This window comes from Bombus pascuorum, chromosome 8 (genome assembly GCF_905332965.1).
Source record: "Bombus pascuorum chromosome 8, iyBomPasc1.1, whole genome shotgun sequence".
Classification (NCBI taxonomy): Eukaryota; Metazoa; Arthropoda; class Insecta; order Hymenoptera; family Apidae; genus Bombus; species Bombus pascuorum.
This window is the reverse complement of record NC_083495.1, coordinates 12,861,897-12,880,070: the sequence shown is the minus strand read 5'-3', so window position 1 is coordinate 12,880,070 and position 18,174 is coordinate 12,861,897. Positions and strand designations below refer to the sequence as shown.

Here is an 18,174-nt window from a genome sequence, read left to right as displayed (position 1 = left end):
AATTCGTAGAATTCATAGCGTGTTGAATTTATTTATAGGTCTTCTTTGTCATCAAATCAAAATAGAATATCAAAATCGTAAAAACAAATACAATATGATGTATAAATAAAACATGCTATTAAATAAGAAATCACAAAGATAAGAGTATAGTACAAGGAAAATTACCTAATACCGCGTAAATAGCATTGTTTAAGATTGCTATCTTTACTAAGCTTCGACTGCCTTTCATTGACTATTTTCTAGTCTTCGTTTCCACCAACGGTCTACTTAAAAAAAAAAAAAAAAAAAAAGGAAAAAGAAACACTTGGAAATATATGTAACACAAACGTTAATACCTTTTCTGTATTTTTACTACAAACAGTGGTTTATTATCGGAGGTATTTTAAGAATATGAGCAAATACTTTTTATAATCAGTGTGCACAATCGTTCCTCGCACATAAACTTAAAAATATTAATAAATTAAAAATACCAGCATACACGATCTTACATAATAGATACAAAAGCACCCAGAAACAAAACTACCAAATATTAGCCTACAACGTTGTAATATTCATCCACCTCCTGACAAACAGATTCAAACCAGCCAACCATAGTATCATACGATATATATCAGGACGAGTTCAATCTTCCTGTCTAACCAAACGTGAAACCTCTCAGTCCATCCGGGAGACGTTCTACGAGTCGCGTCGAATTCTTGTTTAGGCCCGTTCCTCGGTTTCTTTAACGGGGAAGTTGAAAGGAGCTGCGGGTGCAGCTTTGATTGTTCGGTTGGACGTCGATTAGCCTGTCCCTGGCCCAATTCGACGTGGCCAGGCGCGTGAATATTCTTCTGTTCGAGCTGAACCTGCCGTCGAAAGATGATACACTGAACACATGGTGACCGGTGGTGGCGACAACGATGGCGGCGGTGGCGTGGCACCAAGGAGTCCCGTCGAATCGATATTCGCAATTAGAACGGACGTGCCTACTCGTTTTTACAGAATATCTGGGTCAAGTCTGTCTTTAGCTGTAAAATCGAGCGCCTGATCGGCGTGTGGACCATGCGTGGCAACGTAATATCTTAATCAAGGCTTCTGTCTCAGGTGTTACACTGGTCGACGAGTATCCTTGGAGAAGGCGAAACCGGGCGAAGTCGATAGAACCGAGCGATTTTGCGACCTCAATCCAGGGAAAGAGGGAGAAAGAGAGCGTCGCTACGATTGCCGGTCGACGCTTCGTAAATGTTCTCCTTGTTGACAGCATAACGGGCGTAATTTATGCGTAAATAATTTATGGAACACACCGCCAACTGTGAACAGCAGTTACGCGGCTTCTACACGGGTTTGTTGCTAAACTCTCGCTTCGTCAAGTTTTTGGATGACAGGTTTATGCATATAGATGTTTCAATTTCGATTAGTGGAGAATCTAGGCGTTAGCTATTTTTACTGCCCTTAATACGTCCGTGATTGATCATTTTGGTTTAGGTCAGAAGATGGTCGCTGTGATTTAGCGTTAGCTATTAACATTATGTTTGTTATTCACTATTCTTAATACTTTTGCAATTAATTATGACATCTTTATATTCGTAACTTATATATTTAAGAGGCGTAAACTAGCAGACGTTCATTTTATATTTACAATAAATATCGAAGAGAGTAAGAGCCATATGCATGAGCCATTCAGAAGCTACAGTGATTGACTTCGTAAAATAGAGAACTAAGGTTCGAGGAAGGAGAACTGAAGTTCAAAGAACTAAAAGTGAAGTTCAAATTGAAAGTAAACTTTGTTACAAACACAACGTTTGTTGGATCGAAATCATAATCCATATCACGAGCGTGTCTTCGCGTTACAAGGGTTAATCGTAGGAAATATGCAATACTAAATTACTTAGTCGAGTTTTAAACTGCCGCTGGTAGAGCTCCTTAGTGGTAGTGGAAAAAATGATTATACATCATACAGTGACTATAAGAAGTAAATCCTATTATTTAGTTAAATCCTATTATTTAATTAATTATTTAGTTAATTCTTTCGTATAACTGCAAAAATTGGATTCTATGCAAATGAAATGTAGAACCTTAGAGAATAACGATTCACTGGAAAATAAGGGTATATGCGATGCTTATTTTTACCTACCCTATATACTATCAAACTTTACGATATTAGCCAACGCAACAATATCGACAAAGCTTTAACCATTCTAACGATCGTTAACAATTATCGTTCTTACAATAAAAGTCGAGCAACTGTAATAAAGCAAAAGAACGATGTAATCGCTATAATACTTGAAGCGTCGATACTTAAACGCGAGTTTCCGGATGAAGCGGAGTGTTGAAGAGGATCGCCGAGGTCGAACCCGGACGAAATCGAGGCAAGAAAGAAAATAACGATCAGCCGAAGGAAGTGTGCGGCGCGCAATGTGGACTCGCACCGTATTTTGTAATTTGAAAGGGAAACCACATTCTTTCACTGTGTATTATGATACGTGAAAGTTGGCAACGGTGCACACCGGCGCAACCATACGGCCGGTAGAAACAGAAAGGCAAAGAGAAAGAAGGGAGGAAAGACGGGGCGGCGAGGGAGAGACGAAGAGAGACAGGTGAACCGTGTCGAAGTAGGAGAACAACGAGGAGAGAATCGAGAGAATACAGACATATATATATATATATAAATATATATATATATATATATTTATACAGATAGAGACAGAGAGGAGGGAAAGAGAGAGAGAGCCATTTGCCACGGAGGCATAGACTATATCGAAGGTCGACGAGTTGCCTTTTTACTAGTCGATTTTTGCGGGAATAGAGCAACGGCTCGTGCACGCTAACATATGGCGCCGATGCGTTCACATGCATTGAAAGTTGATGGATTCCCGATCACGTCAACGCGACCTTCACGATGAATCGATGCCACTGCGAAAGTGCGAATCTTAGACAAAATCTCGATAACCGGAATTATCTGATCTTAGCGGGCCATTATCATTTTAAACGTGAAAACGACGATGTTATCTTTGTCGAGTGTATTAAACGTTGCTTTTAACGCACATTATAATATAGTTTCCCTCTGCTATAAAAGAAAAACATATACAAATTCCATAATACGCTACACGATTACATTGCAAACGCTAAATTTGGTAAAATTCCATATGTATATATACATTGCGCGAAATATAAATTCTCTGTTACCATTATTTAGATACGTAAACAAGCATTTAAATTATAATCTCGTAAGTTCTTCCTTTTAATATCCAACCCATCAACTCAACCATAATCTCGAAACAGGGAGAACTGCAGGAACTCGTTCCATTTGCTTCAACAGCGACTTATCGATTACGGTTGTTATCAAATTTATGGCCCTCGTTTATGTTATAATACTATACATATATATGTGTGTGTATATCATTGCCTTTTTTGCATTTCTTTATTTTTTTGTTTTTATAGTCGCTTCTATTTTTGGTAAAATTGTGCACGTGCGTAAGATATACGATCAGTCGTGCTGTGACCTCGTGATTCACGCGCGAGCAACGTCGATTAAATTAATTAATCGGAATCGCGGCCGGTCGAATCTCTCCGTGCGTATCAATGCCGAAAGAGCAATGTCTGGCTTGTTACCATTCGAGTGTCGCGTGCGTCGCGCTGATTTTTGTTACGCTGATTTACAACAGCCACGCGAAACGACGTTCCCATCGGACAACCCTGATCAATATTGTTTTCCGTGCCGGTTTGCAGCGATTTGACGCCCGTAAAAATTTCCATCGGCCTCACCGATCGATTGGTGACGTATTTACGACGCTTTCGAAACTTACAGCTGCGTTTTTATCTTATCGGAATGTAATTTTGTTTGCCGTGCGAGGCTACGCGAACGAACTGAAGCTGATCCTTCAAAGAGCCTTTTTCTAGGGATGAAGCCTAGCGTGCACTAATGATAAGTTGAAGTTTCAGAGAGCTTCCTTGGGACAATAAATAATGGGAGTTTGATTTGATGATTTCCCTTAATTCCGGAAAGAAATTAACATTCTTCAACATTGTCTGTTGTTAATTGCATTTCTATTCGTTACGATGTTATGTTGTAGCAAGTATTTTTCATACGAAATCTATTTTTATACTGTAAAATTAGAATATTTTAGATAATGTATTAATATATTACTGGGTTTAAGGATAGTCTCTGATTCTTGGAATAAAGAAAAAAATAATCCAAATATCCTAATATTGGTTTTATTTCTTCAGTATCATCAAAGAATATTATTCAGGATTTAATGAAAAATAGGATTAACAGTAAGAGGATAAAATTGGTTTGTTTCTTCTCCTAAAATATTATCTTTCTGCTGTTGTCATTGCGTTTGTGGAACGTAAATGTTTTTACACGAATTATTATAAGAACTATCTTTAAAATTTCGTGACTTTTTATTCAAGTTTCGTATCAAAGTCGTCGTCACGCACGTGTGATAAAAACAATGTACGTGTAAAAAAGAAATATTCTATTGTTTTATCACAACACGTGTTCACACGAATATCAAATTTATTGCCTTGAAATTGATGATAAAAACTTACATATGTAAAAAGTGTCTTATATATGTACTATGTTTATGAATAATAAAGATGATACGAAAGAAATCAAGGAAGCAGAGTGATGCTTTATAGTCAGACATAATAGAAGGCATTCCTGTTTTATGGATTCAGACGTTTTGTAATAAAGATTGTATTGTGCAAAACTACTTTAATATTTATTTAGATCTTCTCAAAAATCCGTGTTAAATAATTTGAAGTTGTCGTCTTTCTCTAGTAAGCTTGATCTTTGGATATTAAAGATAAGAAAAGAATGTAAAAGGAATCAGATATATGGAGAATTAAAATGGACGGTATTATATTATATAATATATATAACGTGATCAAAATGTTCTTTAGATTTATCTCCTTATCACCGACTATCATTTTTGCCTCTTAAACGACTTTCTTACCAAACATCGTATTTCTCAATAGGAAAGTTACAGATCTAGGCTATTATATCTAAAATATATAAGCTATATTATCCTAAGAGAATATAATTTACATTTTTTCTTAATGAACAGAGAAATTAGCATGTAATATCTAATAAGCAGTTATCTAACGAATCGAAACACGAAGCGATCCTAGTACGAATCACTTTAAAATCCACTCAGAGTAATTCTAAATAAATGTGTTTATAAATTATTTTTCTTAGAATATGTTATTATCATAATATTATGTATGCTATTACAAATAGCTGAAAAGCTAAATAAATAAGGTTTAAACTATAGTCCATGTAATTGTATGCCATTGTAAATATTATGCACAATGTATAATTATTGTAATATATTTATGTAAAATTTGAAGTTGCAAAAATGCATGTAATAGATAAAAACATATAAAATATCCAAAGGAAAGTAACCGTTATAATTTCTAATAAATAAAACGAATCTGTATATAAGTTTCATTCCTTTAGTTCTGGCCATGGAAACATAAATTAACACAAAATTCCGCGGTCTACTAATAATTAATTCCTCGGCGATACTCTAACTATAATACTTTAACTACGATACTGTACCTACAATATTTCCATCAAAACCATCAGAATTATGACTTCTTCCACAAGCAAAACCATCAAAATTCTAGCGAGTAAGTGCATACGTCTAATAAAAAGATAAAAGAGAAACAGTCTCATAACGCTTTCATACACGGCGTACATTCGTGAACGAAACGGGATGCAATTTCCAGGCGCAAACGCGGGCGAAGCTTATTAACTGCGAGGCCGATACGCAATGCAGCGAAGGTGCAGTGGCATTTAACGTGTCTGTCCGCTTGGTTCAGCCGCGACGCGTGCAGGCGCGTGCAACAGCTGCGTTATCTACGGGAAAACGCGTTCGACGCGGTGGAAAAAGTTCCCGACAGGCTGAGAGAGTGCACAGTTTATTAATATGATAATGCACGGTAAAGCGATCGAATCGAAAAGAAATTGCGATCAACAAGATCGAGGCAAGGAACAGGTCCTTGAAGACTTCTCCGTCTTAACTCCAACTGGAAATCCATTTTGAAATAACACGAAGCGACAGGGCGAGGAATTTGAATATCCACGCTGAACGACAAAATGTCAGATTTTTTCTTCTTGGCAAGGAAAATTACGTCGTGCCGTCTTCTCCTTGATTCGTTATCCATAAACGTTAATCGGCGACATTAATCGACACTTGTACATACTTTCTATCTATAGTTTATGAGCGCCTCGAGGAAGTCAAGAGGGACACGCGTGGTTAAGAATGTCACTAGTCAATCACGTTCTTGGCGAAGCGCGATTCAGTATTGCATCATCGAAATGTTGAACGTTTCGAATCTCGACAAAGAGATTGTTAGTTGTCAAAATGAATTATGTATACTAGTTTCGTCTGTCAGTTCAAGAAAACGAGATTAGGTATTTGTTCTGTATGTAGAATCGAAGTATAAAAAGCCAGAAGAATTATAATTTGTAACAATATAATGTGGAATAACTTATTGCTTTCTGAGAAAAAGAGGTTCGTAATCAAAGAAAATTTTGTATAACTGACAAAATAAACGTCGAAATTATCTTCGAACAAAAATAAGGAAATCTCCTAGATATTGAATAATGAATAATTAGAATAATGACTAAGTTATCTTTCGTAATTATTGTACTACCTCTTCTTTAAAAAAGGAAAACAAACAAAAAATATCAATTTTCGGTTATCGATCGTTTGAATATATGTAAGAATATATGTATACATACAGATATAGGGATATATCGTAATTATGTTAATTAATTTTCTTTGATTGATCATCTGAAGTGAATATTTACAAAGCCTTACAAATATTTACAAATCCTTTCGATTCTACAACTGATTTTAATGAAATTTTATATGTTCGAGTATAAGACTAAACAAAATCTTGAAATAATTTCCTATTATCTTACGTTATACAATTTGAAGTAGGGAGTCATCAATATTTTGATTTACCGTTTTATATGTCCTATCTCGTTCAATATACCTCCTCCAGTGGTGTGATTCTTTTGAATCTTGTTTTGCCATTTAAATGTTCGTTGATAAAGAGATAAATATTCTGACAGTTTTTACAGTGTGCAAAAATTCATTGAAATACAAAGAACAGACTTTTTATAGTCTGTATAAATGCTTTTTTAAATGTTGTTAATACAGAACATTCCATACGTCGAAGAAACTTTACCAAACGGTAAACAAGATACGCAAGAAATCTTTCCTACTTGGTTTTTTTGCGATAAATGTAAAAGGGAAACATGATTTTCCTTTATTACCGTAACAAATGACAATTCGTTTTCTTATATCGACAAGAAAGAAATTTAGATAAACAGAATCTCCAGTGTAATTACGTTATACGGTACTTTAAAGTAGTAACGATAAAGAAACATACACGACGCAAACGTCGTAAGATTTCTTATGTTTTATTAACAAGAGATGAAATAATTACTTCCGGCAGGTAAATTACATATTACACCACAGACTCGTTATTAATATAGTAATATATATCAATTACGTTCTTCGAATAATATTCTAGTTTCAATACCTGCTACCTCGATTTCTCAGATCGAAAGGATCTTTTTAAATCAATCGCTACATTGTCCATCATAGTGGTTACCAATAATGGCATTTCATTTGCATTAGTAGTGTAATGAATCACGCGATTGTCGTGATTACATTGGTAAAATTTAAACCAAAAATTCATTTATAAAAAAATATTATTAACTTATTAACACAGTAAATAATTGGCTATCAATAATTGGCACTAGATATATTATAAACATACATTTCTTGTAATTTCTATGTGTATGTAAACATTTTGAACCTAACCATGCTAGTCGTGCGTGTTTCGTTACACTGTAAATAAAATTTCAAAACAGTTCCTACAAACGCACATAACTTACTCAAAAAAGTCTCTACAAATATACAAATATTTTCGTGAGCCATAATAATCACGATCAATTATTATATAATTCACATTACAACATACATTACCAAGATAAACGATACTTTGGTACCCTGACTAACGTGTTAAACATGTTAAAATCAGAATACAAAAGCAATAAAAATCTTATAAAAATTTGTTAGAGTTAATTATTAATAGTACCTTAAAATGTTTCTAGAAGCTTCGAATACCTTGAACATTTCTAGGAACGCGAACGATACGTTTCTAAGATTTACCGTCAAGCCCCAGCGTGCAAAGCGGACGAAACTGCAGCGCTCTGGTTGCTCTGGACAGCCGTTTGCGCGTTCACCGGCCGTTCAAAGACGGGTTCGTCGAACGCACGCACTACTCGGCGATGAAGTGTATAGATAGGGTTAATCGGTCGGTTCCCGGTGGTGTGTAGAGATCAGCGAACGAAAATTAGTTTGCGAGAAAAGTGTCGCGTCGCATCGCATGGCAACGTTCGCATTTTCTGCGTTGCCGGTGGCGCTGGTTCCGTCGAAACGACGACGCCGGTAGCTTTCGAGCGATTTCGGGCAGACGTGCAGCCTGCTTTCCGCCAGTGGTGGGGATAGTTACGCGGCGTTCGACTTGAGTCGGGTGGGGCGACATCACGCCGGGACGGAACAGCACGAGATTCTCGCAGTGTCGAATCCCGCCGGTTGTCTCGTTCTTTTCGTAATTGTCGTCGACTTCCTTGATCGTTAATTCCGAGCAACACGCACGACTCGTGTAACTACGCGTGCCGCGTTCAATCGTTTACTTTCCTGATTTTTTCCCCGTTCAACAACTTGTGTGCGCGAGTTACGAACAATTTTCTAGCCTCTCGTTTAAGACCGATTGTCTCTCGTCTCTGTCCGACCACGTGACACACGTTAGTCCAAGTTCTTACCAAGAGTTACGTTTAAAAGTGTGAGAGTCCTGTTTTTGTCGCGAGGCGTGTAAGAACATTCTGGAGAATACGTTTCGTTTCGAGAGAGTGAATCGATCGATCCATCGCCTATTAACCGAGACGTCGCACATAGTAGCTTTAGCTTTCTTACAACGACACGAGTGAGAAGCCAGTGGTGCAGTATCAGCTTTCGTTTTGCGAGATTGTTCATTTTTATCATGGAGAAGGTGAATGGTAATATCGAGAAACGATTGCCCGAAGCGAAAGAAATTTGGACTGGGAACGTGACGATGGAAGAGCCTAGGAAAGAGACCAACAACCGATCCGTCAATCCTGGTCAGATTCTCCCTTTGATGCAGGTAAGCTTACGTAACTCGAAGCTTGCCAGTTCGCTTACGAATCATGCTGGTTCATGTATCGTTCCGACTACGTTATCCTCACGATGTGCTATTCGCACGCGTGATTTCGAACCGATGCGATGGGTGTCATTAACCCAAGGGGAAAAGGACTTAAAGCGGAAGGACTCGGCAGTCTAGCGTTTCGAGGCAGCGCCGTATCGATCGATCCCATCGAATCATGGCGAACCGGACGATATACAGCCGCAGCCGATTTGTTAACGCGGACTGTCACGTTAATTTAGAATTGTCGTGACATTATACGAAAATTTTATTTTTTAGTGATATAATGTATAATGAAAAATTTTATTCGTGACACGAAATTTTATTTTAGACATGTCAATATCGATTAGTCGTCTTTTATTGCGTGATTTACTTATTTAGTAATCTACGGGCATTATCTCTATGTTATAAAGAAAATAAGAAAGAAATTACAACGTTAAGTATACAAATAAAAGAAGAAACTGAAGTACAATCATTGCAAAGCTGATTGTCTGCACTTATAAAAAAAACCACGGAAGTGTTGATTTTGAAAATGTATGATACTCGCTTCGAATGGAACATTTGACTAGTCGTTCGACGATCGGTAAAACTGAATCGGTAAGACCGAGAAGTGTTTGCAGAAAGCAGCGAATTTATACGGAACGACACTTATTAAATTAGCATAACGGGTGTCCACACGTGATCTAATGTGTTAGCCAATCAGTGCTCTGGAATGTACTAATTTGCCGGTTTGTAACGAAAGGTGTTTCTAAGACACGTAGTATATGTATTTTTTTTTCCTTGGACACTTATCGCACGGGTCGTTGCGTGTTTCCATGGAACTACGAATAATTGTCGTTTCACGCTTACGTTCGATATTCGCTGGCGACGTAATAAATTCGTTTCTGTGAAAATCAGGCTGACAAACATAATATAGTTGACTTTTATACATTCACGGGAAACTTACAGATACAAACATATATAGAATGCATATAATATATATCATATATTATGTATATATATATATATATATATATATATATATATATATATATATAATATACATCATATTATATTATATCATATGCATAAATATACAAAAGTATATAAAGTACCCATAATATAAAACATAAATACATATATGCAAATGTATAAAAAATTAATTCGCATAGATATAGGATAGGATTACAGAAAATCGTAACTAAATGTATAATAAACAGATAGTTCTAGAAACGAAGAATCGAGCTAAAACATTTTCTTATTTTTAAAAAATCCAGATAGCACGTTTCTTTATTAAAAGAAAGTAGAAAATTGTACATCGATAGTTTATTGACACGGCATAAAGAGGAAAAGTACGTTCCGTTTGATACAGTCGATTCTTACGCCGCGTTGAAACGTTTCGCTGTTTTAAGTTGGTAAAACAATGGCGATATTAACCGACTATGAAGCGTGCTTCCTCCTTGGAGCTTTTCAATGCGTCCATGTTGCCATTATATTATACACCTATACGGCAACCGTTCTCCCGATCCTATTTCACTCGAAATGACGTCAGTTCAGGCGGCAGTCTCGAATCCGAAGGATCATTTCCGGAGCAATGGCACGAGTATCGATTGGTCGACACGCCTGAAACTCTGAGACAAGGCGCGGATCGTGTGTAGGACGCGACATTGTGCTGCATCGATGTACCGAGATACACGAAGGCTCAATTCGCTGCCATGATAGAACGCCGATATGCATAATTATGTTCTCGGCCACGAATTTTAATGGGCTTGCGATATGTCTGTGACATCCAACGAGTTATAACGAAACGATAAAAGAAACGAGAAAGAAACTGTTATCATGAAAGTTACGTGTTTTCGTACATGTTTTCGTGTTGGGTCTACAAGCTTAGTATCTGTTGTTTGTGACGTTACAAATTATTTTTCCTGATAATTGACAGATAACGCTGAACGAAGGAAAATAATATTGCAACTGTGTTACTTATTTCTGCTTTTTTTAAATTTCTTTTCCTTCCTCTTTCTGAGATTTGAGGAATAATGCAAGGATTGCTAATATTTCTCGCTTCTATTTAAGACACACGCTGTTACTAAAATAGAATTATTCATTTCTCGGCATTCTTGCACAATAATTTGTTAATTAATGATATCAATGAATTGATAAGTTAGAAGTTACAAGTTATAGAATTCGACCTCGCAATTTCACAATTTTACGATCGAATGGCTTGTGACTGAGAAAATTTACAACAATTCGATTGTACGAGAGAACCTTGGGATTGCATTATTATTTTTATCGAAAATTTCTTTATTCCATTAGTCATTGTCCCCTTATAATCCATTTTGTTGAATCACGCAGAAATTAAAATGCCTCAAACTATGTTAATTGACACATATACAAGAAACGACGCAGTATTTAAACAATTGAATCGACGTAATACATGCGTCGTTATTAATGAATGTATTAACGTAGGATTTTTTTTAAACCGTTAAATTAAAAGCCATTCTGTTTATTCCAACGAAAACTATATAGCAACGTATTAATAACATAACAAAGTTAATTTCTATATATGTAGTATCACGCGATGCAATAAAAAGATCTTGAAATATTATCGGTTAATATCGTCACGGTTGTTTTTTTATACGAATAATTGATTTCAAAATTATTTCATCGATATTCGAGTGTAATCTGATTTTTTTGTAAGATTGACAATTGACGTAATATCGAGGCTATAATTATTTGCGTAAAATGGACCGTGACTGTTCGTTCTTCAAGTTAAACCGTGCGCAAAGACGAACATAGTCGGTTGTATTATTATAAACCATATCATAACAACGTGTCACGAAGGGTCATATTGTTTTGCAAGTGTCGAATGAGATATATATATACCTATACAGCGAGCAAAAATATAAAGTTCATTTTGATCTATTCGCGCAATTATTTTTCAAATCAGTCTTTATTCGAATAGATATATTCGACGTAATACATGCGTCGTTATTAATGAATGTATTAACGTAGGATTTTTTTTAAACCGTTAAATTAAAAGCCATTCTGTTTATTCCAACGAAAACTATATAGCAACGTATTAATAACATAACAAAGTTAATTTCTATATATGTAGTTATAAATCAATATAGATATGTAGTATCACGCGATGCAATAAAAAGATCTTGAAATATTATCCTATTGAATATTCCTAATAGAATTTATTCTCTTCCCAGGAAGAGTTTTTACAATAGACACAAATTTCGTTTATTCCGTATAACACGAGTGTTTCTGATCTTTGCTTTCTTAAATGATTTATACTTTCTTTTAGCTAGAATATAATTTATTTTTTAATAAATTCATTCATCTACGATATGAGACATCGAGTAACTTTTAAATATTTTTTCGAATATCAATTTATACTATCAATTTATTTTAATGAGGTATATTAGTCGTTCAGAAATTGAAGAACGCATGTTTTGCAAATTAATCCCAGATAATATAACGGAATCAGTAGTCACACTGAATATCTTATGCCCACTTATGTCTATTTTACATAATAATGTGATATTTAAGTATCAACATTAGTCTGCTGTTAGTCTTCAATCTTTCCACTAAACTAATGTGTGTACTTTTCATAAAAGTACTTTTCCATTCTGGTGAATCATATCTTCTTTAAAAAGATCTCTAAAAGATTGTGTTTTTACTATTGAAAATTCATAAAAAGAAAATTTCTTTCACGTTCTAAAAAAAAAAAAAAAAATCCAGTTTCACAAAGGGTAAAATATCATTCGAATAGGTATATCAAACAACTTAGAGAGGAACTTATGGTGTTATAGTGTTTATCAAATAATAAACGATAACCTTTTCCCTGAAAAATCTCGTTCAGTGGCGAGAGACTATCTATTCTTGAAGTTATTTTCTATCGAAGAGTAATTTTTTGCGACGATAGCAGCAATGATCATTGATCATTACCGTCGCGATCGTCTTAATTGTTTGAAATATGTATTCAGAAACAGCGCGAGCCTGGCGCTGTTTATTGGAGTTAATGCGTTTGGACTTTACACCATGCTATACAGGGTGTCCTGAGATAAATAATTAATGATAAGGAGAAATATAGTATTATGTTTAACGGCTACGTTTTTATTTAGAGTTCTATCATAAAAATGAATATTTTTATGGAAATGTGTTTTCATGGAATTTTGTGTTTTTCTAAATATTTTCTATATTCACGATAAGACACCCTATATATATACAAGAAGTATTTCTAGAATTGATAAAAACATATTTACATTAGGACACCGTGTCGCTTCGTATATTTGTACCTACAAGTGTACCTTTCAGTTAGCCTGATTTGTTTATATGAAATTCAGAGAAAGGTTAAATTCGATGTAGTCTATCTTCTGGCGAAGGTTAAAGTGTTTTTTTTAAATGATAATCATAGCGTTCAATGTTTCCTATTATCGAACAGACGTTGTTGATTTATGTTCATGAAATTTTGTCAGTACGTATTAATTACTCCACAATTATATTCCACGTCTTAAGAACTTTTATTTATTTAGCCCTTTTACAATATTTGTAATTTGCTTAAATTTCAAACAGACCTCGAATACGTTTAAATTAAAATTCAATTATAAACTAATATATTTAAACTTTATAACGAGATTTTTCTATGAATAGATAAGTAATATGTACAGAGTTAATAGAACATCTTGTATCACTATTTTTGATAGAATAAATTAATGTTTCAATATTATATCAATTTCAGACAGATATTACTCATGGAACATTTTATCTCATTATTTTCATTGAAACGAATTAAAGTTTTAGTATTAAAACATATTCATATAAATATCATTAGCAGAACATTTTTTGCTGCTATTTTCATTAAAATAAATTAAAATTCCAATATTACATCACGTTCAGGAAATAAAAGTTGAAAAGTGTATTTTAAAACTCTTCCTCTATCCTAAGAAATTTGTTATTGAAATTTGTTATTCAACACAGAGAAATTCTTGGAAAGATTCTAGAAACCGAATTGCTGTTCCAAGTTAAAAACGATAATCTCATGAATCGCTTGAATCACTTTGCGTTAAACACGCAATGAGCGCGATGACGTTGAAGCGGCATGTTTCAAGCCTAGGCGATATGCAGTCAGATTTATAAATCCATTTACCTCGTTAAAAAATTAAAATGCACGCACCAGACACGAACTACCGAATCGTATAATATGTATATTCTTCCAGTGTGTGTATTTTTCTTGAAATTTATCGTCAATACGATTAATTTTCCGTTGAGTTACACACTCTAGTGGAACTTTGAACGTAGACAGCGGTTATAATTTCTCGCGAAACCGCTATTAAAATAATCTCTTCGTGCGCTCTCGATTGCCAGCGAAATATACGAGCGTCTCATAAATTGGACTGATCAAATCTGCTTTTTGTATATTTCTCAATTTCATTACGTAGGTAATGTGATTAATCTTTGGTTCTCAGGGAACGGACAATTTTCTTGGATAAAAATTGAATGCCACTTGGAATCGACAAAATATCATTAAATTCCACAGAGAAACTTTAAGAAATAATCTCGGTAACATTTGATTGTAGTTCAATCTTTCAGTAGGTGCTTTCCACCTCACTCTTTTATTTGTAACTTTAAAATTTTTTAATTTTTTCTATGAACAACGCTGTTTCGGTTATACGCAGATGCTTTTCTTTTTTAAATTTCGACGTTCATCTCTAATCACTTTATTCGGCATACGTTCACGAGTCTCTTTATTATGACGATTGAGAGAAGTGAGAAAGAGCGAATGCGGATTCGTTCGTATGAACCAATTCCTCAAAAATTGTCACTCTGGATCAAAAAGCAAACGGCCAGTGTGTTCGTGCGAGTTACTTAGTTACTGTTTCACTGTATATGTAAATTATGTACATAATATGTATGTAAATACACGTATAAATATATGCACATGCATTGGAAAAATATAAATGTATATATATGTACATGTACTTCAATCTTTTGTGACGTCTATTCTTAACTATACGGATATTCGTGTCCCCTGCATTGTTTGAAAAAGCACTCTATCCAAAACTTCTACGTGATTATTTTAATTAATTATTTTATTAATATATTAAATTAATAAACTCACAGTACTTAAGGGGGATCACCTTTAATACTTATTATTGTATGTTTAAGATGACTACTAATTTTTTACTACATACATATATGTTTCCAATAAATATCTTATACTTCTACTTAATTAATTATTTTATTAATATATTAAATTAATAAAATCACAGTACTTAAGGGGGATCACCTTTAATACTTATTATTGTATGTTTAAGATGACTATTAATTTTTTACTACATACATATATGTTTCCAATAAATATCTTATACTTCTACTTAATTAATTATTTTATTAATATATTAAATTAATAAACTCACAGTACTTAAGGGGGGTCACCTTTAATACTTATTATTGTATGTTTAAGATGACTACTAATTTTTTACTACATACATATGTTTCCAATAAATATCTTATACTTCTACTTAATTAATTATTTTATTAATATATTAAATTAATAAACTCACAGTACTTAAGGGGGATCACCTTTAATACTTATTGTATGTTTAAGATGACTACTAATTTTTTACTACATACATATATGTTTCCAATAAATATCTTATACTTCTACCAAAAGGATCGCGATAATTGTGTCTCATTATGGTATTAACGAAATTTCGAAATATTATATGTAATACATACACAATTTTTTATATAAATGTCCTCTATTCTAAGTGTTGAAATACTTTTTTGAATTGTTTATTCAGTGTAGAACAGCTGGCATTACAAACGATTACTTAACCAACCGTATTTCTCGCATTCACTGTATTTATCGGTTTTTAATAATACCGTTCGTGAATATTCCAGCCATTCTGACTCTGAATCGCTGAATTAATTAACTCGGATGCCCCGATGACGCTGTCGGAAGGATTACGTAATAGACCCGCTGTGAAATGACATTTTTTCTCTTGACGAAGTTGTACACTTAGGATCTTGTTCCTTCTGTCGTTCTATACTGATTCGTCATGGTCTGAGAACTTATTTAGTAACATCTTCGAATTCTGTGAATAGACGTGTGGCTCTTGGCTGGAAGACGAAGTATTTTGCTTGACGGAGATAGTGTTGTTTGCTACGATCTTATGTAATTCGTGGAAAGGAAAAAAGAGATAAATGGTGTAATCAGACTGTATAGATATTTTTGTTTTATCGATTCGCAAGTATATGATTTTTCAAAATATAGCAAGATATTTTGAAATTATTGGTTGATACGTTGCGAGATCATAGAAAAATAATTTGAAATATTCGTATCACTTTTTTTATCGAAGGAAAAGATTTATCGCTAAAGAGATTGTTGTTGAATTCTTTTTTTTTTTCTACAAAACGATAAGAGGAATTTTTGTATGTAGGAGGTCGTAATAACTACAAATGGCACACATGTTCGAATTATAGCTCGGAAAGATTACAAAAGACGAAATAGCTTATTTATGAACAGACGGACACTTTATGTCTTTGTGCTATGAATACATCATTAATTTAGACACTATACAGTAAATGTTATGTGTCCGCTATATTAGGGAATACAGGTATGTTGCCAAATGGCAGTTGCATTTAAAGATTAATGTTTCCTGGAATATGATATGAAGTTTGTTCCTTTGAAAGGAAAGAAAATTCTTATGAATACATCATCTGGTAAAACATAATAAATGTACGATAACGATGAAGTGATATACGAGAAATCTAGATATATGAATATCTGTTATGAACATTCAGATTAAAATAATGCAATTAATATTTTGATGTAAGGAGAAATGTACATCATCTGATAAAAATATATCATTGCTTTAGATACCTATCATTTCATAAAACGTGATAAAAATTCGATAGCAAACAAAATGATATACGACAAATACCATAGGTATGTGATTATTGTAATTTTCACGTTGCTAAACCCGTTAAAGCTCATTTTCTTCATTAAACCTATAAAAATGTATAGTTGTCTTGTGTAATAACAACTAGATAATCCACAGAATGATAAATTAACCTAATAAGAAAATTGACATTATCCAACACATTCTTACGTTATTAAGAAATTTAAAAAGAGTCCTCTTAGCTTTTTATCGCGCTTTCTAATTAAACAAACATATTCTGGCTCCTACAACATTGAGATATTGAAATGCTAACAATCACGAAACAATCCTGTTGTATCTGTGGCGTCACACGTCATTTAAATTAATCACGCTTCCGATAATTTGTCTTCGGAGCATTAATTAACGTCCTGTCGTCGTCGAGTGTATGCAATCGTTTATGACTTATTATAAATCATTTCTACAACCATTTAAACTCCGAAACTTCTTCGTCGCATCTAGTCGTCCTTTCCGTTGGTTTACGCTCGTTTAATTCGTTGGCACGTACAGTCATCTATCAGTCGATTTGAGACACTATAGCCGCTTTGTATTAATTTGATTATTGTTAGGAACAGATCGAAAGCCGATTTCTAACTTTACAAAATTCGAATTCGAAATTTCATCAGATATCGAAAAATGTTATTGTATATTTATGTTTTACAATATTTCGAAGTAGAATATCTTGAAATAATTGTTCAAATGATTACCAGGAAGGGTGGTTTTTCCTTAATCACTGTAATTAAAAAATTGGATAAAGTTTCGTTTAAAATAAAATATTCTATGAAAATCTTATTGGAAAAGTCCACGTAGCCGCTGATTGTTTAAGTCCTTGTCATCATTACCATTTTCATGTATTTAATTTAAAAGACTCGTACAGAACGAAAAGAAATCATGCTACGGTTAACAGACGAGTGCAAAAAGTTAATAATAATGGTAGATGGTGATTTTGGTTAAGAAAAGATAATACACATGGGGTTTTTTAATGTGAAAAAATTGATATACCAATGGTTCGTACATG

At 34.0% G+C, this 18,174-nt stretch overlaps 1 protein-coding gene across 1 annotated transcript in view; it reads left to right on the top strand.

The window, feature by feature from the left end:
• The first annotated feature begins 8,480 nt into the window (after positions 1-8,480).
• The window catches only part of LOC132909615 (terminal nucleotidyltransferase 5C), a 157,483-nt gene continuing 147,789 nt past the window's right edge, over positions 8,481-18,174 (top strand). The window contains exon 1 of the mRNA XM_060964536.1: positions 8,481-9,189. Within this exon, the coding sequence (XP_060820519.1) occupies positions 9,049-9,189 (141 nt within the window). The 5' untranslated portion in view covers positions 8,481-9,048. The remainder of the gene's footprint in view (positions 9,190-18,174) is intronic.